General features: G+C 36.4%; 1 protein-coding gene across 2 annotated transcripts in view; it reads right to left on the reverse strand.

Annotated features, from left to right (window-relative positions):
- Positions 1–24,111, reverse strand: part of TOX (thymocyte selection associated high mobility group box) — a 224,476-nt gene that overhangs the window by 72,726 nt on the left and 127,639 nt on the right. For both annotated transcript variants that reach the window (XM_066331559.1, XM_066331551.1), the window contains exon 3: positions 14,687–14,929. In XM_066331559.1, the coding sequence (XP_066187656.1) occupies positions 14,687–14,929 (243 nt within the window). The remainder of the gene's footprint in view (positions 1–14,686; positions 14,930–24,111) is intronic.

The following is a 24,111-nucleotide window of genomic DNA, read 5'->3' on the forward strand; positions in this document are numbered from 1 at the left end:
CAGCTGAATGCAAATGTCCAATATTATGTACATTTTCCACCTTGTTGTTTCAGGCCTTTCTCCCTGTTGAGAAATACTTCTTTATACCAGCCAAGGGGGCCCTTGTTTGAGTAGAATTTCACAATTAGACCTGTATTTTTCAAATATATAGTGAAGACATTATAAGGTTAGATAGAGTGCTCTGATAGTGCCAATGATGTATGGCACTACAAAACCACTAAGATGGATCTGTTTCTTTGGGTACAATCTGCATTTCTTATCTTGATTATCGTCTCCTTCCCACCTATACACATCATGTGATTTGCTCTTAAAAAGGCCACTATATGCAGGTCATAACATTAGACTCAGATATATGTTTTCTTTATGTTAGAAAAAACCCCAATCAGACTTGGAGAAAATCTGGTCAGGTTTTTGGTTTTTTTCTATGAACTTTTTAATGTCACTTCCCTATTTATATGTGTGGAAATTGGAAAAGCTTGTCATTGGAAAAGCTCAGTGGCAAGCAACATTCTAAGTTCTCTTCCTCGATCATTTGCAACCTAGCATAGGCTGGTGACCTCAAACTCATGTTGCAGTAGCACAGGTAGTAATCCTGCGTTGTCCAGGAAGGACCAGTCAGAGAACTCTTATAGCTCTGTTTGTTTTGATGTTGGAAAGGAAGAGCAAAGTCAACTATTTTACTTACCCTATCAGAAGTGGTTGAGGTGCAATTTAAAATTTCCTTTGTTAATCTTCTGTGTACCTACATGACCACTGAATTTCTGAGTGTTTTGACAATACAATTCTTTAACTGCATGGTATGAAGGTGGAAGACCTCTGCCTCTGACAAATCTTTTGAAAGCTATTATTCCTCAGGAAAATGATCTGGAGGGAAAAGCATATATGCACACAAATAAGAGAGGAGAATTGTTGGGAATGCAGTAAGGAGTCAGACTGTGCATCAGCCTACTCTGCAGTGATTATACTTGCTGGAAAGCACAAGAGGAAACCAGCACACAGTTGTACACAGGAAAAAAAGTAAGATAAGTAAAAGTAAAAGTAAAGAGGTTCCAAGTCAAGGATAATGCAAAGTTAAAATAAATGCAGAGTGTGTCAAATTATTTTTTTCCTTTTTTCTCCTACTCAAGTACTCATACAACTTCACTTTTCACCAAAAGGAAGTGTACTTGACTTTCCTTACTCTTTTTGTCTTGTCTTTCGCTCCTTATTTTTATCTTTTACAACTACTAGTGACAAGACTCAAGAAGGTATGTTTTATAACCACTGCCTGATTCTTTTTCAGTAAGAAAAATTTTGACTTTCCTCAAACCACTGATGTTTCCTCCAAAAATGTCCCCCAGAGTAAACAGAGCAGTAGCTTTGCTGTCTCATTTTCAAAGACTTTCACTCTTTGCTTATGCAAATCACCCCTTCCCTTCACTCCAAATATTTTCTGAGTGGAGTTTCAGTAATAGGGTTACATGCATCTGAAGAATGTCCCAAAAATTGTGTCTCCCAATGATTCTTCTTGCTCTTTTCTACTTCTTAGAGGGTGGTGACATAAGAGGGAAGTTACAGCCTGAAAAAGTCTTAAAATGGTTCAGAATACTGAACCACTTCTGACTGGGAACAAACAGCAGATTTCCACTCATTTAGAGCTGATCAAAATCACAATTCCTAAAGTTAAGAATATTCATGCTTAGGTAATTCCATCTTTCCTCTGGTGCAAACCTGCTTCAGCCAGTGGCATGCAGTTGCAGTTTTAACAAGGGTAAAAAAAAAAAAAAAACAACAAAAAAAAACCAACCAACCAACCAAAAAAAAAAAAAAAAAAAAAAAACCAAAACAAACAAACAAAAAAAAAAAAAAAAAACCAAAAAAAAAACCAAACCAAAAAAAAAATTGTTTTAAGCTTCACAGTGAGGTAAAAAAAGAGAATACTTAATATCATGTATCAAAGTAAAAAAGAGAACAGCAAACTGAGACCTAACCACTGGAAGGTCACAACCAATAACGTTTCTGCAAATGGAAATGGGTTGCAGAAGCATCAAATGATAATTACTGTTTGCTGGAGAATTTTAATAGAGTTCTACGTCACACTATAAAATGTTTAATTGTAACCCCATTTTAATAACACTATCTGATTAAATGAAAAGACGCCTTGCTGATTGCAATTACAATCTGTCAAACTGCATATTTATTTACAGTTTGGTTTCCTAAAACCATAAGATAAAAAAAGGAAACTCTATTCAGCTTGTCAGCAAACTATAATTATTGTGTATCCTTCTGTCAGTTTCTGCATAAAACTTTTGGTTCTAAAATGGATCTGATTATAACTGCATCAACATTTTTATAAATGCTTGCTTTCCCTTCTTTCCCCATCCTTCCCTCCACCCCAGCAGTGAATTCTTTGTTGCAAAGTCAGAAGGAAAAAATTCTTCTAAGTAAATAACACTTGTTTCTCTGTTTTATCCTTTCTATCCTAAATTGCTGTTAGAATACAAAAAACTCTATTCAATGTAAATATTATTTATGGCAGTGCACCATCCTAGCACTGTGCTCAAGCAAAGCCATGGGATTAGGACTCTATTGGGTTTTTTCTGCTTTGGCATTAACGTCTGGATATCAGCTGTAAAACTCTTTCCAAGAGTGTAATGTAGCTCATCTTCTGCAAAGTCTATTTATTGTAATTTATAACCTTTCACATGAAACAATTTGCCAGACAAACAAGAAACAAGTCCAAATATCTGAACACTAGTGTATGTATCAACCAGTTACAGAAATGACATCTCAAAAAAAGGTCTATTAAATCATCCAACCCATCTCTCAACCAGTGCAGGATTTTCCCATACGTACATGTTCCAGTGCTTAAACACTACCTGGCAGACTATTCTGATGCCATTAGAAGGGTTTTTTCCCAACCTTCACCCATTGCTTATTTTTATCCCATTACTTGTGGTGACATTTTTTAGGTATCATAAACATCCATTCCCTCAGCCTAACTTTCTAAGTAATGGATGATGATAAATAAATAAAATATTTAAAATATGCACATAAACAATGTCATAAAATAACAGTATAGCTGAACCTTCAAGAAGAGTTATTTTGCTCAGTCTAGTTTATGAGCTAATACAGTCTGGATCATGATTATATGCTAATAAGGTTTGGGGAAAGCTGATTATTTTTCTACTGTTTCTTAAATGGTCAAGTCAGCTATGAACCAAAACAGTCTGAGTTAATATACATCTTCTTGATTATTTATTTCCTAGCTGTTCCATCAACATCTATTATCTATCATACATTCTTAGACCAATATACACTTAATAAATATAAATATATACATATATATAAACACACCTCAAAAATAAATAACAGACAATTGAAAATATTAAATGATCTTCATCAACTTCCCCTGCCTGCTGTATATTAAGTAGGATGATTAAGTGTGAGAACCTCTATTCAGAGCTTACTTGAGGAGCCTAGATACGTTCTCAAAAAAGTAAGTTAGATCTGTCAGAAATGACAAATCTATGGAGTATTCTGCTTTCAGTGAGATGACCTTTTCAAATCCTATTTTGGACTACATTAAAGGAGGGATGCTACAGTTCCCTCTGGACCAATTTCTGTGATTTGGGAAGTAACACAACATTATGGCTGCACTGAGCCAGGTTCTAAGAGGTCAGGTTACTCATATGACTTTTTTCTGTTGCACAGCTTTCCTATATTGTCTTTAATTGTATAATAATCAAAACAATATATTTTTTTTCCAAACAGGACATTAGATCATTATTTTTTCTTCAGTCTTCTTACAGCTTGCACTGATTTTCCAAATGTTACAAAGAAAAACATTTCAGAATTATGACAGCATTATGAGTGTGGATTATTATTGACAAACAATTTTGTTGACACACCTTTAATTTTACATAATGTAAAACCTGAATTCTCATAATTTATGAACAAATGAAAGCATCTGTTATAGAGCTAATTCTATTTTTTTGAAACTCTGCAATAGCTCCTGCTAGAGTAGGACAGGATCAACATTACACCAGAATATTTCTGAAAATCCCACTGAGGTTTTCAGTCAGTCACAGAGCTCCTAAAATGTAGATCAGAGGCAGATGCCACAAATGATGAAGTCAGTGCAACAATGCCAGCCACAGTTAAAATTACATAGGCCAGGCTCTGGGCAGAGAACTTCCCTGTTGTGAGTTTTCCTCTCCCTGCATTCACAAAAGCTGATGACAAGTGAGAAGAAACATGTGTGCTATGGAACTGGCCCATAAGGGTTTGGACTGGAAATCTGGGGCAGTGGAACATCACACTCTGTGGTTAAACAGATATTTCACTTCTCCCCAGAGCTGACTGCACTTCAAGGACAAGCAAAGCAATCCCTACATCTTTCTCATGGCTCTTAAATAAGGTTGCTGTATCACTTTCAGGCTGCTTGAGAGCTTAAAAGTCTCAGCTACCATAATATGCAGTCACTGTAAAAGCTTTAGTTTAGTGGTGTAGCACATGGCAGTTAAGTCATGCTTTTATTACATGTGAGGACATCTGCTAGTTCTAATATCGAAAGCTGACTCTCACCACACTGCTAACCACCTTTGTGTTACCAGGCACCAAACATGAAATTAGCTACTGGCAACACTTTCATTATTACAGGTCCCCTTATGTAGTAATTTTCTTTCTCTTCCTGTAAGATCTTTCTTTTTCAGCTTGGGATTCATTTGTCTTGTATATTGTGAATTAAATTTTACTAGCTTTTTAATAAAGTAAATGTTTTTCTCTCCTACAGTATAGTACTTGACAGACAGGAGAGACTGATATTGTGAACATCTACTTGCTCTGTTATGAGCGAAATACCTTCTCAGCTAATTAGTGACTGCAAAGCACTTCAAGTCACAAGAAAGGTGTTTCAGAAGAACAGAGTGTCAATGGCATTATTTTTCAAATGCTGTCAGTCGTTTTGTGTACAGAAAACAACTTTTCAAAGTTCTGCCAGTGTTTATTTTACACTGTATACTTTCTGTCAGGTAACTTAATAACCAGACAAGGTTATTAATAACCAGATAAGGACTAAGCCTATTGCACTAAACAGCTTTTATGCTACTACCTAAGAAAGGGGAGTGTCATAAAATTCATTAAACTAAGATCTCACACTTGAGTATTAAGGCATGTATTGGAAACTAAAGATTAGTTACTGAGTTAATCTCTGAAATTCTTTATGTGTGAATGAAGGTAATCTTAAAATGTATTAGAAGGAAGTTGCATCTCCAAATAAAAAAGGAGTGCATTCTCATCAAGGGGTTGATCCCGTAAATACTCCATGAGCAGGCCCTTTTTTTTGGTTAAGGGACTGGAATATCTAATTTTACAGTTTTTTTTCAGTTTAGATCATTTTTGTAAGGATGAAATGAAGCTACCTATAACCCAATATCATTACTGTCAGGAAGCAGAATTCTAAACATGTGATATGGAGTTGTTTCATCTTGTTATCTGTTAGGTATGCCATATCTCACTTTAGCAACTAGGATACTTCCTTCATTAACTCAATTAGCAAAAGTACCCATTATCAAAGTTACTGTTGGGCACTGTAACCTCACTTATAACTCAGGGATTTTGTAAAAAAAAAAAGTATAATTCAGCCATATGCAGTACATTAATTAAGTCTGTTGCATCTACTTCAATAATTTGGCTCTAGTTAGAGTCTCTGTTTAACAACAACGTAGATTCACAATCTGGGGAGAAGGGGGATGTTGCAGATGCTACATCCTGTCTGTTACACTCCTTTTCCAGCAGAGGGTTGCAGTGATTAACAGTGTGGTACATACTTATATATATATATATATATATATACACACACACATATATGTATATATGTATATATATTTATATCTATATGTATACACAGACATATAAATGTTCATGTATATGTATATATGTGTAATCAGGTATCCAGGTACATATGTATATGTGTTTATGTACTCTGAGCACTGCAGTCCACTTCAGCTCTGGGTCAGGGCAGGCACACAGAGGGCCCATCACCACCTGTAACATCTTCTTTGACTCTTTTATGTCCCTGCATGTTGGTTGAAAGAGGAATTTTGGATACATCCTCATAAAATGTAAGACAAACTGAAATTCCTTTGTTCACTTTAGATGAAAGGTATTCATTGTAGGGATTTTGCAGCTGAAAGATATGCACAAGCATGCCTTAGAGGTGCTCCTCACTCCATAATGCTTCTTGCTGCCTACTCTATACTTATCTCCTTTTCTCTGACTGCATCCATCCATGACATCCACAAAAAATGAATTAAGGACATTCATTTTTGTATCTTTAGTGTTTGAATATATGCAACAGCATGTACAGCGTGCCAAAAGTGCAGTTCAAAGGTGTGTGAGTGAGGCTACAGAGATCCTGGGTCACATGCATGTGGCGGAAGTACAGCATCACAGTAGCAGTGGAGGTTACAGATTTTACATGCTGCCCACAGGGAATCCCAATGTGGCATTTACATAGAGCATCAGTACAGGCTTTGTACAAATGAGGAGGAGGTGAAAAGGGGACAGAGGGGCGAACATCAATCTAAAATGAATCTTTATGTTATTAAAAGGACTAGGGAAGAGTAGGCATCCTTAGACTTTTAGCATTTCTTAATTGTCTTGTGAAAGAAAAAGGGATACAAGTAACAAATGAGTTATTTTTTACTTCTGATTATTTCTTCAAATCTCAAAACACTACCATTTAGAATCTTTTTCTTCCATTCCTCACGTAAAAAGTTACAGGTAAACTCAAACTACAATACTTAAAACTCTGCAAAAATCACTAAAACAGGTAAAAAAACCCTGAGACTATTAACTGGACCATTTAAATTCCTTCAACTTGGAAAGCCAATTCTGTGCTTTTTCCCTCAAAATGAAGAAAAAATTTTGCTAAACATCTATGACTCTACATTGCAAGACTTCAGGAGAATTCACACTCTAGCAGGTGACACAGCTGAACTTCCAGCATGCATATGGCATCTAGAGTTAAGACAGAACATTGTGTAGTGGGGCTGCTTTTGTCCACACACCTTTCTACTACTGAACAAAATGTGATGAGATGGTGAATACAGTACAAACCCATGAGGGGTGTGCAGTCTTCTCAGCTGCTTTTGTGTTTCAAAGAATGTAAATTCATGCATTTAAATGATGAAACGGGGAAGTAGAGGCTACTTCACCTGATGCACAAAGCCCTCCTTTTCATCTGCACTGTGGCTTCTCCTTCCTTTTTGTCTTCATAGAAGTATGTTCACAGTTTTTGAGAAAGACATTTCACTTTTATTCCATATACAGGACCTAAGATCACTATGAATTTTTTTGCCGAAGTGCGAGTCTTCAGAAACATTTCATTTTCATGCTGTTCTCGACAACTACATGCAATGTTAAAAGCAGCAGATTAAAGTCAACAATCTCTGCTGCTGAATCCCCTGAATTTCTGACATTTTCTGAGAGTTATGTTTCCTCTATTTGCATACTCTATTATCTGTTTTGTTTGACACTTGCAGCTATGATGCTGCTTATGCATAAATCACTCCTGTGAGTACTTCACATGTGAGGTGTTGTATAATCTACCACCCACAACTGAAGTCTTTCTCTCTTCATCACATTCATCATGTCTTAGCCTGTGTCTATGGCCAAAGCCTAAGAAAAAGATTAATACAACTAAACTTATTTCTTTTTCTTACTTTTTTATGTAGCAAATAAACTCCTATCAGACAATGGGCAACCACTGTGAAAAAAGGTCACCAAAGCACTTTCTACAGAAGGCTATTTTCAAAAATAAAATATATGCCACCTTGTTATTTCTTCTTAAAATGATACTGAAGTTGTTTTCTGACTGAGTTTGTGAAATATGTGAGCCACGTGGATTCTAAACAACCACACTCAAATAAGCAGGATACAGTGTTTCCCAACTGACAGTAAATCAACAGCTTCATTTTCAATTTTAAAAATGAGACCTGGAATTATTCTGAAAAGAATCTTGGTCATTAGTGTACAAATATTTTCCTACAGTTATGTGCAAATATTTACTTCCTCTATCTTGAAGGTAAGCTCTTAGAGAGTATAACTTTAATAGATGCTACTTCAGGACCAGAAAAAAAGCTCTACAAGTACTTTCACAGGAATGTTTGTCCTAGTTGACCTGAAGAAGGTGGGGTCCATCAGCAGCCTGCACCCACAGAGTGCTTTCTTTTACTCTGCTGATGTTCTCATGGGAGGGAAAACTGTAGAGCTGCTACCAGCTGAGGTAGTATCAGCAATGTTGCCCATTCCATGAGTGCATGGACTGATGTTTTCTGCTGAGAAGGCCCCCGGAACAATGTGACCCATGGTAAGGTTCTGGTCTCCTTGCTGTACTGTGGGGTCTGTAAGTCCAGTCTCAGACAGAGCACATCTTTTTTGAGAGATGTACCGTTTGAATTTAATCCTGAGGCACAGAGAACCAACCACCTGCCACAGTACACTATAGCTAAGTGGCACATCTCTATCACTGCTACAAATGCATGCACTGTTTCCACTCTGATTTTATACAGCTGTAATTTCTGACATCATAAGTTTTTTTGTAGCACAGTAAAGAGCCTTCTAGTAGCACATATGCAATATTCAGATATTTATGAAACCTTGATCAAATTACGCCTTATTCAGCTCCTCTACATGTCCTTTCTGTTGTCTTTCTGATGACAAAAGAGTGCAGAAGACATCAGAAGAAATAAAAGATAAAAATGATGTCCTAGAGGCCTTGATGGAATAAATCATCATAATTCTACTAGAGAAAATAAGGTTATGCTGAGGGACAAGAGCTGGTTAGGGTGTTTGACAAAATATATGTTAACTATTGTAACCCTTTTCCATGCAAGCATTATTTCACTGAAGAAAAAAAAAAAAACCCGCTTGGAAAACATGGTGTTGTTTTTTTGTTGTTGTTTGTTTGTTGGTTTGGGGTTTTTTTGTGGGTTTTTCGTGAAAAGAAGAATACAAAGTTGCTTAATAAGAGAAAAACCCCAAACAACTTTAACACAAGATGTTCCATGACCTTAGCTTTATGATTTGGTGGTTTTGATGGCAATAACTCAGTGCAATAAAATTTGGGGTAGCAGCAGGTCTGTGTAGCATAACAGTAAATTTTGTTGTAAACTGAAGACCAGAGACTGGTAATGAGGCACAAATGTGAAGTATTCACCAGAGACAAAACATATCTGCTACCACTGGCATGTAATACAAGCTAGAAAAAAGTATCCAAACATGATTCAAATCTCAACAGTTAGGTTAGGAGACACAATTTCTTTCTTTCTTTCTTTTTTTTTTTTTTTTTTTTTTTTTTTTTTTTTTTTTTTTATGAAAGTCATTCAACTTGTTTATCAGAAATAATGAATTTCTGTTTGACTCAGTAGTTTGCACTAATGCTTAAAGGTGCAAGAAAAAAGAATCAGCTGTATAGGTCAGCCTCAAGATGAGTCACAAATACTAACATGTATGAAACCCACAGTAAAACAAAATCTCTTAATTGCATCCCAGGTACAACAACAACAACAGTCTCCTTTATTACATTTATTAGCAACTGTACTGTGAATAAGAAATACTAAATTCATTCTACCTAAGATTTAAAAAAAAAAAAAAAAAAAAAAAAAAAAAAAAAAAAAAAAGTAGCTGTCTGCTTTCTTCCCTGTTATACAATGCCACATTTTGTTTAAGGTATTAATCTCCAACGGGTTGCATATCTAAAAAATTCCTGAAAAAGTATAAAGCAATTGTTCAGGCTTTAATGAATTGAGTTATAATGTTAAATAATTATTCATTGCCTTTATTCTTCTCTCTAAGTGTGCAAGAAAAAGGAGCAAGGAGCTTTTTATTGCTTTTTTTAAATATACGGACATGGGCCTTTGTTATATGCATTTTATTTTAAACTAATGCTTCTATTATTCCACATTTGAATAATTATAGCTGACATCATCTACTCTTCCGTGACCTAAAAGATCTTTAGTTCTAGCACACTGTTACATATTTTATGCATTACATGAAATAAAACACCTCAAGATTTCAAAAATATTTATTTTAAAAACAGCAATGAAATTGTCGGTAATCACATTTTCTGCTCTGCTTTGAAAGAAGCATTATTCAATATGCCAGTGGTCTTTTCCATAAGAGCAACATATTAGAAATTCATGCTGCTCTAATATATCTGAATTCCTTGAAGTACTGCACTCCCTATAGACCTAAAGAAACATTTTGCTTCAGTTTCATATGTCCTGCACATTACCTACTGATGTGCTAGTTGTCAAAACAGTTGTACAGTAGGCTTTGAATTTAAAGTGTGCCTTGACTGTATACTAAAAATGACAAGAAATCTTAAGTATATACATTATGCTGGCTTTTGTTGCCAGCACAAGTAAAGAATTTGGAAAATAACCCCCCTGATTTTATTGTCTTTTAACATCTTTTCCACTTGAAACTGAAAACCCAGAAATTTGAAGCATTTCAAGACACTGAAATCTTCTACTTCTTTCTTGTGAATTTTCTATGGTATACCATCATGAGCCACATTTTCAAAAAAGATCAGCACAAGATTACAAATGAAAGCATTCCAAAAATAGATTGGGGTTTTTTTTCCCCACTATGTAAAAACAGCACTGTAATTTTTAACCCTGGTTTCTTGCAAAAAAGCCAGCTATCTACAGGATACACTAAAGAAGCTGGAATGTCTATAATTTTATTGATACACAGAAAAACTAATTTTGTAGAACACATTCAAAAGCATTTTTACAGGTAAATACACATTCTTATACAACATGCATTTTTTGCAAATGTTAGAAGGGTAACTCTTGTGGTCCTTGAAAATATGCTTTGGGATATTTCAGGAAAACTCACACCAACAGAGAAAGGTTGGCAGGTCAAGCCCCAGCTGCGATCTAACCAAACCCACACAGTCTTCAACTGGTAAGAAACCAGGAAGGTATCCTTATTGCATTATATAGAAGCAAATATGTTTAAAGGACCATAGGTACATTTTAATTAAACAAAAAGTTCTATCTATATCAAATTGCATCCAATTAAGAAGCAGGAATGGAAATAATGTCCATTTTGAAGGAGGATTTTAGAGGGCTCCTGTGTTGGGGCTGGGCTGTGGGTTAATACCACCATGACTCACATTCTGCACAAATTTTGTACATTTCTGAAGCCCTGATATTCAGATACAATGAGTGTCTAAAGAAATCTGTATGTGACAACATGATATAATTTAACGGTGTATATTCTGTAGGTCAACTAAGAAGAAATATAGAAATATACAAACACAGAAGTAAATACATGAACTGACAATAGAATAATGAGAAGGAAAATTTTTAATTGTGTTGTTGTTTGATTTTTTTCTTAAATAATGGGCATACAATATGAAAGTCCAATCAATCAATCAAAAAAACTTCAAAGAAGGTTAATTCCAAATTTTAGACACTGCCAATGGCAATGAGAAATTTTCATCTCCCAGCATTGCAAAATTTTTTTAGAAAGAATTCTCACAGTGTAAAAATCTGTAAGAAGCCAATCCCTAATACGAATTCACTGAGCTGGTAGTGAGCTCTTATTGTGTGTATTTAAGCACTTCTGCAGAGGAGAATTCTTAGAGAGATTGGGGTAAATCCTGCCATCCTTACTGAAAGGGATTTCATCTGCAGCTTGGAGGGAGTGCTGCACAGCATGAAACAGGGACTTCTGATGGGGGGAGATTTGAAGGGGTTTTGGGAAGGGTACATCTTCTATTTTCAATCTGCCCAAAATCACAGAAATCCTCATCTGAAAACACCTGGTAGTTGAGACAGAAGAAAAACACTATACTTAGTGTATGAACTATTTTCCAACTGTTTCGGAGCTCACTGAGATTCCTTTCTCACATTCGGCTAGCATTCAGTAATGCTTTGCTATAAAATCACAAACTGAAAAACACTCACTAGTTCTAATATACAGATAAAGAAGAAGGTATTATTGCTAAAATACCAGCGTGGGCTAAAAACTAGCTAAACAGAAGGATGTTCAAAGTAAAGAAAAAATAACCAAATTCAATCAGAGGCACATTGCAATGCAGCTGAATTTGTCCCAACATAAGTAAAATTTGCTGAAGATGTGAAATTATTTAGGGATCAGGAACAGCCAACAGATTTGTTTCTAAGAATATTTTTTCTAAAAATACCCATTATTGCCCTGAAAAATGAAGTGAGACACATGTTTTCCATGTACACTAAATGGTACTTGATATACTAGAAATTACATAGAACCAAGGGTTTTGATAGATTTGAGAAACCTATAAATTATGTTCTATATGAGGCAATATAGGAGTGATTTAGACAAGAACATGTTAAATAGATCAGAGTTTGATGAGATAGTAAAAAGGAAACTTGAGATGAGTAATAGCACAAGAAAAGAGTCATACTGAAGAAAAAATGTTAAATGTTCTGGATTATAAAGATTCAAAACTAAGACTGTTAACTCTAAAAATCCCCTGTTTTTCTTCATCAGTGCAAAGCCAAAAGAACAATGGGGTCATTCTATTCACTGAAGAAGTCCCTGAATTCACTGAAGAGTTAAATTATTTCCCCAAAGTTAATTTCTCTCAAGTTATCAAATTCAAATCAGAGGAGCTACACTGCCAAACAGTGTTTGAACTGTATGAAATCAGGGTGTTAACACTGTACCAGTTATACTAACATGAGCTGTAGCTTCCTCCCCTGCACAGACAAGCCAGCTTGAGTTAAAACTACTGCTAGGTAAGAGGCACTCTTGTGCAAAAAGGGCATGCAAGTTAGGGATAACAGTTGACTTAGCACATGACACTTCAAGGATCATGCTTTATTTATTGAACAAATCCTCAGAAATTACTGTCAAAATTCAGCCCATATTTTCTCGACATCTGATTTTCATCTTTTCTGATCTTCACTAAGTTCCAACAGCAAAATTGCCTAGTTATATTATTCGACTTTTTTGTATTTGCCCTCAATGCGATTATTCACTGCAATGATCTACACACTCCCAAGGCCCTTTGTTCAGAACTTGTTGCAAAAGGTTAATGTTAAATATCACAGCTTAAAAGAATGCACAGTTCTGAGCCATAACCATGGCTCAAAAGAGGTCAATTCAATGAAATACTGTCTGTCTTGACTCGAGTGTCAAGCATTTCTCTTACTTTTTCAAGTCCTTTCATAGCTCTGATTCTCGGAACCTCACACAAGATTTCACTCAAGCTCTTTAATGCATGCCATCAGCTTTGTAGACAAGCAAGGAAAATATAGGCTCTTTCCATGGAGCATATTTATATTTCTCTATATAAATCTGCCTCTCCTCCACTCCTCCCATTATTGAACATAACCCTGGGGTCAGATTCTGACCTCAAACACAAAGTGTGCAACATTCTAGTAAATCAATAACTGTGCAACATATAAGGAAGCCAATATTTGTGCCCTCTGCTTTTTGGACATTGTCTGAGGGAACGAAGAGCTCCTCAAAATCAAGGTAGCTTTATTTTAATTAATTTCCAGTGAAGTCATGTGACAAGGCAGATTTTTGCTGTAAACAAAGTCTTTTCCAGCCATTATGCCCCCTGGCTCTGGGGCTGTTAGTCTGAGGGGCTGATGGGGAGCTGAACATAGATCCCTCACTACCCAAATCTCCATGTGATGTGTCAGCTCTCAGGTTCCCAGGACTGATTTATGCTTTTTGGATAATGTGGTGGGGAGTCAGGAAGCTGGGAAACCTAAACAGCCTCAGTCCCTAAGTGCAGAACTTTCGGTGAGAAGCCCAGACCTTTTATCTCTAGGAACAATAGATTCTTATCTGTGGCTGTTGGGATCTGCAGCTCCTGGGCAGCCCATTTAGCCCACCTAGTGCTTCAAGTGGGAAACACATAGCATCAGGCTCCATCCTCTTTCATGGGATTTTTAACTCTTTGGGTTAGAATTGTACATCAGTGTGAAATAATCTTGTCTGGAGCTGCTATGCAAGAAGTATACTAATTAATTGTAGAGCCCACTTGAAAATGTAACTTGAAAAGTAGCTCTGCAGTTTTTGCAAGCAATTTAACATTCAAAGAAGTGATTTATAATATCAAGCTTCACAAGAATACGACCATAATGACTATCTGACAGACTTTATAAGCAAGTTGTCCAGTCATTTCAGTTGGATTCTGGCTAGCTAAGGACTGGGAACTGTAAAAAGGCTGTAAGATTTGGCCTAGAATCAGAAATAACATTTGCTGTTTTCCAAACGTGCGGTAAACAAGAAAGTAGATATTAAATTTTTGTACAGCCTCTCAGCACATGCAAATGAGAATGGAAAGAGCTTCATCAGACAAATACAGAACAACGGCCATCTGCTCCAGCAGGAGTCAGAGCCTTGAGCCTCTTTCTGTTATTATTTACATCCCTGTAAAGCAGGAACACTTCTACCCAAGGTGGAGGAAGTCCACACCTCGGCTTTGAGGAACTCAGCTGAAAATCCCCCTTCACCTCAGCTGGGAGAAGGATTTGACACACGGAATACAACGTAATACCCAGAGTCAGGCCAGCAGACTCCAAAATGTGAGTGGTGCAGGTGTGGGCCCCCTTGAAGGATTTCAACAGGTCTGTATTTCAATGATTTTGGACTTAGAACAGAACAGAAGGAAAAGACTTAAAGTGCTTACCACAGAGAGAGAATTGGAAAGCAGTGTCCCGTCCTGGCCAAGCATGTTGGAAACTGTAATTTCAGGTAGATCCATGTTTTGAGGGTGGAATGGAAGGAGGCCATTGTGGTTCATGGGATGACACAGAGAGTGGTACCCAGATTCTATCTCATTCAAGTGCACCAGGGAATGGTCAGGCAATGACGGAGGAGTTATAGGAGGTATGTTAAAATCTTCACTTTCGAGACTTGGGCCAGGAAAAGACTGGAGGAAAAAAAGAAACAACAAATGGAAAGTGCTATGAAAATCATATGAGCACTGGTCAATAATAACAATAAAAGTAATACAAAGCAAACAAAAAGAGCCAAACTCTCATACTTCTAAGCACAATCTACAATTTAAGAAAGAATATTTTCAAGACACATATATTATACAAGTGAAGTCTCACCATTATGCATGGAGGAAAAAAACACCCCTAAGGCATAAGAACCTATAATAGTTTTCCCTTAGAAATATTTTTTTAAAGAAGGTGAACTCAAACAGATTTCAAGGGTCCTGTTAAAATCTTCTGAGTGTTTATCAAGCTGTATACCTTTTTCATGAGAATTGTGGAAAAGGGAATGCAATTTATAAAATTAATATTAGCACAAAATGGTCCATTTTACTCCCTGCTACTCAGACCAAGAATTACATAGCGAAGAAAGATACCACTTTTATACTCATAGGAGTGCCATGTATTTACTTAGCTACAAAGAATAAGAAACAGTACATACTTAGCATGAGTATATTCTGTGTTTATAAAAATACGTCTGAAGTGCCTAAAAAAATCAAATTATTTTCTTTCTTAATCTATAAACTGAATTAGAAATACATTTTTTCAGTTATCTGAATTAGTAACTCCATCAAACAACTGTTAGTCTTTTGTTTTCTGCTGCCACTAAGTCCAAGGAAAAGCCACAGGCAAAGTCAGAGTAATGCACAAAGGTGGATAATTGCTATCATTTATCTACAGGTTTTGTACAGCAGGTAGGCTCATTTGTGGGATAGGGTGGGTATGTGTGTATTTCTTAAAAGGAAAAGGTGAGCCTAATAAAGAGTTAAAGAGATCAGTTGCAATGGCTCAGCCTGAAAGCCTGCTTTGCTTTTCTGAGAACAGCCAACTCCTTTGCAAAGTGATCAGTCTTTGAACATCCCATGCCCACAGTCAGGAGATTTATAGCACAGAGACTACTCCCACCCTTCCTGCCCCTCTTCAGCACAGCAGTCCTGCTCTGAGTGCTGCTTTTGTTAATTCTGGAAATGCAAGGATTTAAATATATTCTGCTCCTGAAAAGTGTCACAAGAAAGGATGAGTATGAGGAGCAGCTATTGGAAGGAAACGTTTCCCCCAGTATGAGTTTCCAAATGGAGGACAGTACGGTATATGAATTCATGCAGAAGGGCAAGGGAAGAATCAATGGCCAATTATAAACAAAGGGATTTTTCATTAGTCATCACAGTAATAATGTCCTCCTGATGCCTGAGGTTACTCTCCTCTGTATGAGCATGTAGATATAAACTTAAATCAGACCAAAACCAAACAGTATTAAATGTTTTCAGTAAGCTGCTGAACACAGGAAAATCTCCTCTAATGCACATTGCCATGGTTCTGGCTACTTTGTCTTTTTTTCCAAAAAAGGTTTTAATCTCTTTACCAAATATCTTAGTATGAAATAGAACAGGAAGACTGGAAAGGCCGAAGTAAAATCCCTCAAAATGAAAACAACAGAACAGGGTTTGACAGTGATATCATCACTGTTATGTGTGAGGACTTTGATTCTACCCATGCATTCCAGCTGTGTTTCTCACCTCCAGCACAGGAGTTTGCTCTCCCTTTGCCCCTGCTTTCTCCTTAATGGCAAGCTGGTGTGAGTCCTCTGACCTCTCTAAGTTGTATTCGCCCTCACTTTTACAAGCCATGATGCATCCATTTCTCCAAGGGGAAATACAGTAAAATAGACCCTCACTAAATGAGAGGCAGCTTTAACATGACAAAGAGAACATCACATTTACTCAATAACAATGTATAAATTTTGCAAAACCAACTAAAAATATCAGTGACAACACATACACTAGCTACTTGCTAATTATTATTACATAAAATCCATGATGAAGAAAAAGGTGTCTAAAGTGAGTTTAAGATCTAATACCACAATAACTAAACAGCAAGGAACAGAAATGAAGGAAAGGACAAGATCCATAATGCTCTCCTGGACCAGCACTATCCCTGCAGGTACACTTAGATTTGGTAACTGTAATCCTGGTGAGTTTGGATCCATGTAGCCTACAGCTTCCAGGAAGGATTCATTAGCTGTGAAAAGATGACATTTATGTTCAGCAGTCAAAACTGTCTTTTCTACTGTACCGAAAGACTTATAGACTCAAAAGGGTTTTCTCTCCCTTGATTTTGCAGGTAGAAAGTATTAACATTTTCTCTCCCTCACACTGTCCTGTGAGACTTAAGTTCACTACTAAAAGCAAATATTCCTAAATCAAATATTGGCAGGCTATTGGAGGCACTTAGCATATCTGCTCATTTGTATGTCTCTTTTTGCATGTCACATATGGATGGACCAGGTTTTACTTTTGATTCTTCGTGTTTCAAATGAGTCTTTAATTAGTACTACTTCAAAAATGGTGGAATCAATTGACCTGCCAGTAGGACATTAGCTTCACTTATTAAGAGGGAAGTATAAAGCACTATAGCAGCTCCACAATTCAAGCTGTCATGTGTAGGTATATAATAATGTTATATATATTACATGTGTTAAGCATTTTAAATAAATGGTTGTTCTCTGATTAATTAGTGAAAAAAAATCACATCATGGTTGCTGCTTGTGAAGCAGTTAAGAGTGTATTTGACCCCACATCACCTACAATATCATTGTCCACTACACTTAAACATAAGATTAGACTAGCAACCCCCATAATGACACACCAAATAACATATAATTCAAATTATAGTATTTCCTATGTTTCTCTATTTTAAATTTTTTCTTAAGACATAAACTATTGTACTATTTAGTAAAGCTAAGCAGAATCTAAGCTATATGCTAATGGTATGGATAGATATTCAAAAGCATCTGCAGAGCACCCTATTCAGCCAATTTGATATTTCCATGCTCAGTGCTGTGTGCACATAATGCATATAGACATAACTTCCTCATGCAAGTTACTTCAACAGTGATTTGCTGGTATTCATTTGTCTTGTCCAGGAGCTTGGTTCAGATGCTTGTAATGACTTAGCACACTGGCATATCAAACCCAAAATTCCTGGATACATCTGCAGCAAACCCAACATATCCTAGGAACAAGGCTGTTGCAACTGTGCCTGAAGGAGAGTCATGAGGAACGGGACATGTGCTTGTCCTGTGAATAGCAGCTACAAGCTTCAAACACCCACTCCTTTCCTGTCACCTCTCTCCTTGCCTTTGGAAAACCTATTTTAGTAACCATCTGGGGTCCCCTTGATGCAACTGATCCACTGCTGGCAATGGGCTCTCCTGGAATGTTGTATTGTCACCTTCTTCTGTAAAGGGAAATTTTAGGGAAATTTACAGAAAAGCTGGTCTCAAGCTTAACCCTGTAGCAAGAACTCCCACTCCCAGACCAGTCATCATCCTGTCCCAGCCTCTGGGCCTCCTTAGAGCACCATTTCTTCCAACACGAGCCATTTATCTGGAATTTCTGATTAAAGCAGTTATCTAGCATCTAGAGCATCAGGGAGGGCTATACTCCCTGTATCCAATTACAAATCATAAGTATAGTTCATAAGTATTACTAATAAATGGTGGCCTGTAGTTTCAGCTCCACTAGGCTTTTCTTGGGGATGGAGAAGGTTAGAGTCGTTCCCTTCCACTCGAAGCATTTTTCCTTCATAGTTTTTTCCTATCAGCAGGACTTGCTGTATTCAGAAAAACATGGAATAGCAACTTTTCATTCTACTGGTCACAGAAACCTCAGCAAGCTCACTTTTTCACTTCTGAATAACAAAAACCAACCAACCCAAAACAAACAAACAAACAAACAAAAGCAGCAGAAATGCTTGCTTTTCTTTACCACAGAGACACTAGGAAATTTGCCAGTGGTTTCACCTTCATCTCATGATTACTGGAGTGAATGAGGTTTTAATCATCTCTTCAGTTTAGGGGAACTTCCTAGGCCTTTGTAACATTCCAGAGAGAAAGCCCTGTGCAAATTAACACCATTAAACCAACTGCACAGCACTAAACAGACACAGGTTTTAATTTTTGTTTATTTTAAAGAGCATTTTCATTACATCTGTGCTTATTATAAACAGATTTCAGTCTAGTTCAGATGAAATCTACACAGTGGAAATCTCAGAACTGACTATCCTTAAATTTGAGCTATCTATAGACACAATGTTACAAAAGATTTTTGAATTAAGGATGTCTTCCCAAATTTAGAGGACAATATTCTAAGTTCTGGCTAAATATTTCTGACATTTCTGCTTGAAATGATGGAAACAGATCCACTCTGAGATCAAGAAGCTTCATTATCAATATGCTACCTTGGAGTATCATTTTATGATACTCCAAGAAAAGCCTGCCAGAATAAAATTATATGGATGCTAAACCCTGACCCATTGTCCAACCCAAACCCAAGCTTTTGTTTCTGAAGAAGATCCCATTGGTCCTCTTCAATTTACCCTTTTAGCCACATAGATTGGCCAAATCCAGAAACGAGCTGTGGAAGGAGGGGCAAAACTGGGACACTGAGAGGAACTGTATGTCAGGAGTCAGTTCTTTACTTTGGCAACACATAACTCAGATTAGGGCTATGCATCCTGCTATGCTGATAACAAACACAAGAAAATCTAGTATTTAATTTTGAGGTTACTCATCAGAAAAGTAAGGGAAATACCACCCCTTTCCTTAAGTACTCTGAAGTGATAACAGCATGTTGGCCACCAGAACTTACTTATGTTTCAAAATAATTTTAGTAGAAGTTTAAGAAGTGATCAGAGAAGGCAAATCAAAGGAGAGGGCTCAAGCAGACTGACCACAAGAGGCAGCAAGCTTTCAAACATCCAGAGTAAATCCCCCTGGAAAGACCAGAATTGTTCCTGTATGACAGCACAGAAGACAACATTCAATAAGTAAGTCTGATTTGTGTGCTCAGTGGTTGCATCAGTCACCATGCATTTACTCAACAGAATCTCTTATTAGCAACAGTTCCTTAAAAATTGAGAATTTGCCTATAGATATTTAATTTAAATGATATGAAAGGTTCTGCCAAGTATGTAGAGCGTGTCTTAATTTTTCATTTGCACCAAGGCTTCTGCATCTGAACTGTGGAAAGATGCCAGTTTTTAAAAGATAGATGCTTCAGGCTGTCTCCTCTTCTATTATTGAACACGTTGTTACATAACTGAAATACTTATGAATCGAGAGTAATGTAAAAACAATGAGCTCATTAGAAGGGGAAAAACAGCCACGTACCTTACATAAATTTAAAAGTTAGGATAATATATTTGACAGTGGATATTTCCAGGAGTTTTAATAGGATCAACCTTATCTCTAATTTCTAAATGGAGGACCTTCAGAAGCAAGTGATTTTAGCTGCTTTTGTCTCTGCATGAACAAGGCTTGATAGCTTGAGACTATAATGCATTACTGTGGAAACCTTCGGTCCCTTACATAAATCATCTTAACACTCAGTAAGAATTGTCCAACAGTGCCATTGATATGTTCAAGTCAATGATCCTGAAAACAATTTTTTTGTGTTTCTTCATATGGTAGACAACAGCAATAAATCATATTCATTTAAAAACACACAATATACTAATTTATCAAGCCACAGCTATCAAAAATGTATTACAGGGGAAGGTATAACTTTTTTGTATTGTGTTAATCAATTTCTCTAATTTGCATTAGTTAAAGGCCAAAGCCCCAAGCAAAACATTAATTTTCCTGTACCAGATGAAATCAGTTTTCAAGAAAGAGAATGTGCTGAAAATTATATTATGCATTTTAAAAAATCCGAATTTTCAAAGCATACAGAACTATGTAAAACAACAGACTTTTAAAAATCTTTCATTCCCGAGTCTTTTCATTAATTACATTAATTTTATGCACCTAGCATAGCGCTTTGCTGGGCAGTGTGTTTTCAATGGAGGCTTTAAATTGAAACACGGTTTAAAGATGACAATAAGTAGGAGCACAAATACTGTAAGAGACTAAAGGATCTGGGGCCTGCAAAAACCAATACTGTTACTGAAACAGTTAAACTTCTCGTCAGAAAAAAATACAATTGTTCACTTTTCCTCTTTAAAACATTTGAATAAACTTAAGAGAGAAGTGCAAGTCTCTTACTAGCTACTGACCAACTGGCCAAAGCAGTTCTTTAGGAATGTACAAGAGCTTTAGGCACAAATGGAGCATCCTTAGCCCCCAAAGTGGAGTCTTGTCCCTCTAACCTGTGACTGTTTTTCACCTTGCTTAGCATGTCCCCAGTGGGGTACAAGTGTGGTCATTGTCCAAAACCCTTGTCACTCTTCTCTCCTGAAAAGAAAGGTACTTTCTCTCCCACGGTGTCTACTACTATCATTATTATTGTTGTTATTATTTTTGTTCTTCTTATTACCGCTACTAATTACTATTACTACTACTACTTCTACTACTAGTACTACTACTACTACTACATTTTAATGAAGGCTAAAATTCTTAAGATAACTCAGGTTCCTATTTTACAGGCTTTGGTCTGTACTATAATGCAGGCGGCATCAGGTATGGTATAATAATCTTGAACTCAGAACTACAAGACATACTTCCATAGATCAGTTACTCTGTGTGCTCAGTATTCTTTCTCAAGTAGAGATAAAAAGCATATTAGAAATAAAAAAACTTTTTAGAGACTCTCTCTGCAAAACATTCCTAAATTATGCTCAGTACAAAGCACTGGGTAATAAAACTAGCAATATACATATTTAATAAGCAGGATTGAACTAAAAAAAAAAATAGAAGTTACATCTTCACAAATCCTGCTGCTTGAAAATATAGATGATACACCACATTTAACCTGTCAGAAGCCTCATTAACATCATAGCATAGACTAAACCAGCAATCAAGACAGTGTGCTCTTCACATGTTTACATTTTTAAATGCTCTTAAAATAGGAGTAGTATAGATTTACATTTAAATATATCTGTTTAGGGGGCAAATATTCTGTCTAAATTTCCATATCTTTTCTGAGAAAGACACCAAAAGATGAAACAATGTTGTACTCAGGGCACACAATTATGAAGGACAAAGGATCCTTTTATTTTTTTGGTAGGGAATTTTTTTCTCCTTCTTTTACTTTTCTTTCCTTAGAAAAGCTCAGAAACAATAGATTGCTTCTCAGTATTCAAAAGGACAGTGGGTCCTACCTGTGCCACACTTCTCCTGAATGACTGATGAAATTGCCAGAAAGAAATCTGATTTAATGTAAAATGTCACCACTTGAGAAAAGGAGGATCAAAACAGAGGCATGGCTACTCTTTGTAATTATGATGTAACTTTTGTTTACCTCCATGCCAATCACAGGAAAAGCAGAAAGCTGAGGCATATCAAAGCTCCCAATTCCTACCAGTGGTCCCCCTGGCTTTAACACCTAGATTTCAGACCCAGCACTTTACATTAAAAAGGCCAAGGAAGTGCTCAATATGTGAACGAGTACAGATTATTTAAGCAAGTAAAAGTGGCAGGATCTGGCCCTCTCTTAATAAAGTGTCATGTAAGCATTGGGACTGCTGGGACCCTAGTAATAAGTTCAATTGTACTGATGTCGTACAAACTATCAGCAGCATAGTATCTATTAAGACATTTTCATAAACTGCAAGAAATATGCAAGCTATTACAAGATATAATTCTGAAAAACAGACTTCTATGTAAGAAGCCAATTTAAGAGGAAAACAACATAAACAATAGTAACTTGTGTGCTCAAGTGAAGCATCTTTTTAATTTTGAGTAATGAAGATGTCAAGCCAAATGCTAGAGTAGTTTAACTTAATTAGGTGGCCTATTTTTCCAGGCAGCCTTTCATTTCCCATTGAAAACTCAGCTTGTATGCGAGGCAACAAGAGCAATTTTGTCTGTAATGAATACCTCTGGGACTCCACGGAGTGATCATTTGAATGTTACATTGAAGACTGGTTTGAGTAACTAGTTTGGGCTTGTTGAGATGCCAGATTTTGTAAAACTAACTAGATTAATCAAAGACTGGCATCTTATCGCTTTATTCGGTCAGGGGTCAGCAGGTCAAACTGACTCTTCTGTGGCAGCCTTTGCCAAAAGGGACAGTATAAAAGTAATTGGTCTAATTTGTAGTTCAAATTCAAGTAATTCTTCCAGACATTTTATGGACCGAAAAAGGTTCATTTTATGTGAAGCTCAGTTGAAAAATACTGCCTTTAACATTTCCCATGGTTACATCCCATAATTCATCCACACTGCTGACCTGTAGAGTTTCCTGGAAAGGAAACTACATAACTAAAATATATGATGTCTGTAATCTGTTTTCACATGCTAAAAAAGTTGTACATGAAGGAGCAAAGGGAAAAATTTCAAAGGATATTTTATACTGGCTGCTCATTAAACAGAAAGTTGTCTCATGACATGCACAGCAAAAGGCAGTGCCTTTTCTCTTGTGATATGTGAAAAAATACCTCCGGCTTTTGGACAGAGAATTCATCATTTGGCAATTGATTTTCTGTTTACCTTTTTCATGGTAAAGTAATAGCTTTAGTTATTTTTACTTTATTGATTTATTGTGGGCCTATCACTGAAGTTGCTGTCATCCTGATGCCACAACTAAGACAAGACGCAGTGTTTAATTTATTTCCCTCTCATTTGCAATTTTTAAGAAAAATACTTTTAATTGATGCACAGAATCACTGTGTATACAATAGGGCCAAGTTCACAATTTTAGCATTACTCTAGCAGTATCTGATATCTTCTTCTAAAGCCCCAAATTCTGTAGCTAGGCAATTACCCTTCAAACCTGTTTCATTAAAAGTTTTCTGCCAACATGGCTGTAAAGAAATTATACGTGCAAGATTTCACAGCCAGAAGACAAATAGAGTACTGAAAAATTTGTTTTACTTGCTGAGGTTTCTGATATGATCTCAATTTTACAGATCCATGCTAATGATTTTTGAAGGCTGGAGAGGGACACTTTTATTTATACAACTGTAATTATGGGTATGTTTGCTTAGGATCCTTAGGGACTAGATTTTGCCCTCTTTAGTGTTTTTATAGCATGTGCTATAGAATAGGCATTAAATGAGACACATCAAGTTAAGACATGTTTAAGTAACTCATTTTTCAGAGATAAGTAGGTCATATACATTTCTTCTTCTGGTCAGAGTACAAGTTCCATACCTACTGAATGTAACCAACTAAAAT

The sequence above is a fragment of the Sylvia atricapilla genome, chromosome 1 (genome assembly GCF_009819655.1).
Source record: "Sylvia atricapilla isolate bSylAtr1 chromosome 1, bSylAtr1.pri, whole genome shotgun sequence".
Taxonomy (NCBI): domain Eukaryota; kingdom Metazoa; phylum Chordata; class Aves; order Passeriformes; family Sylviidae; genus Sylvia; species Sylvia atricapilla.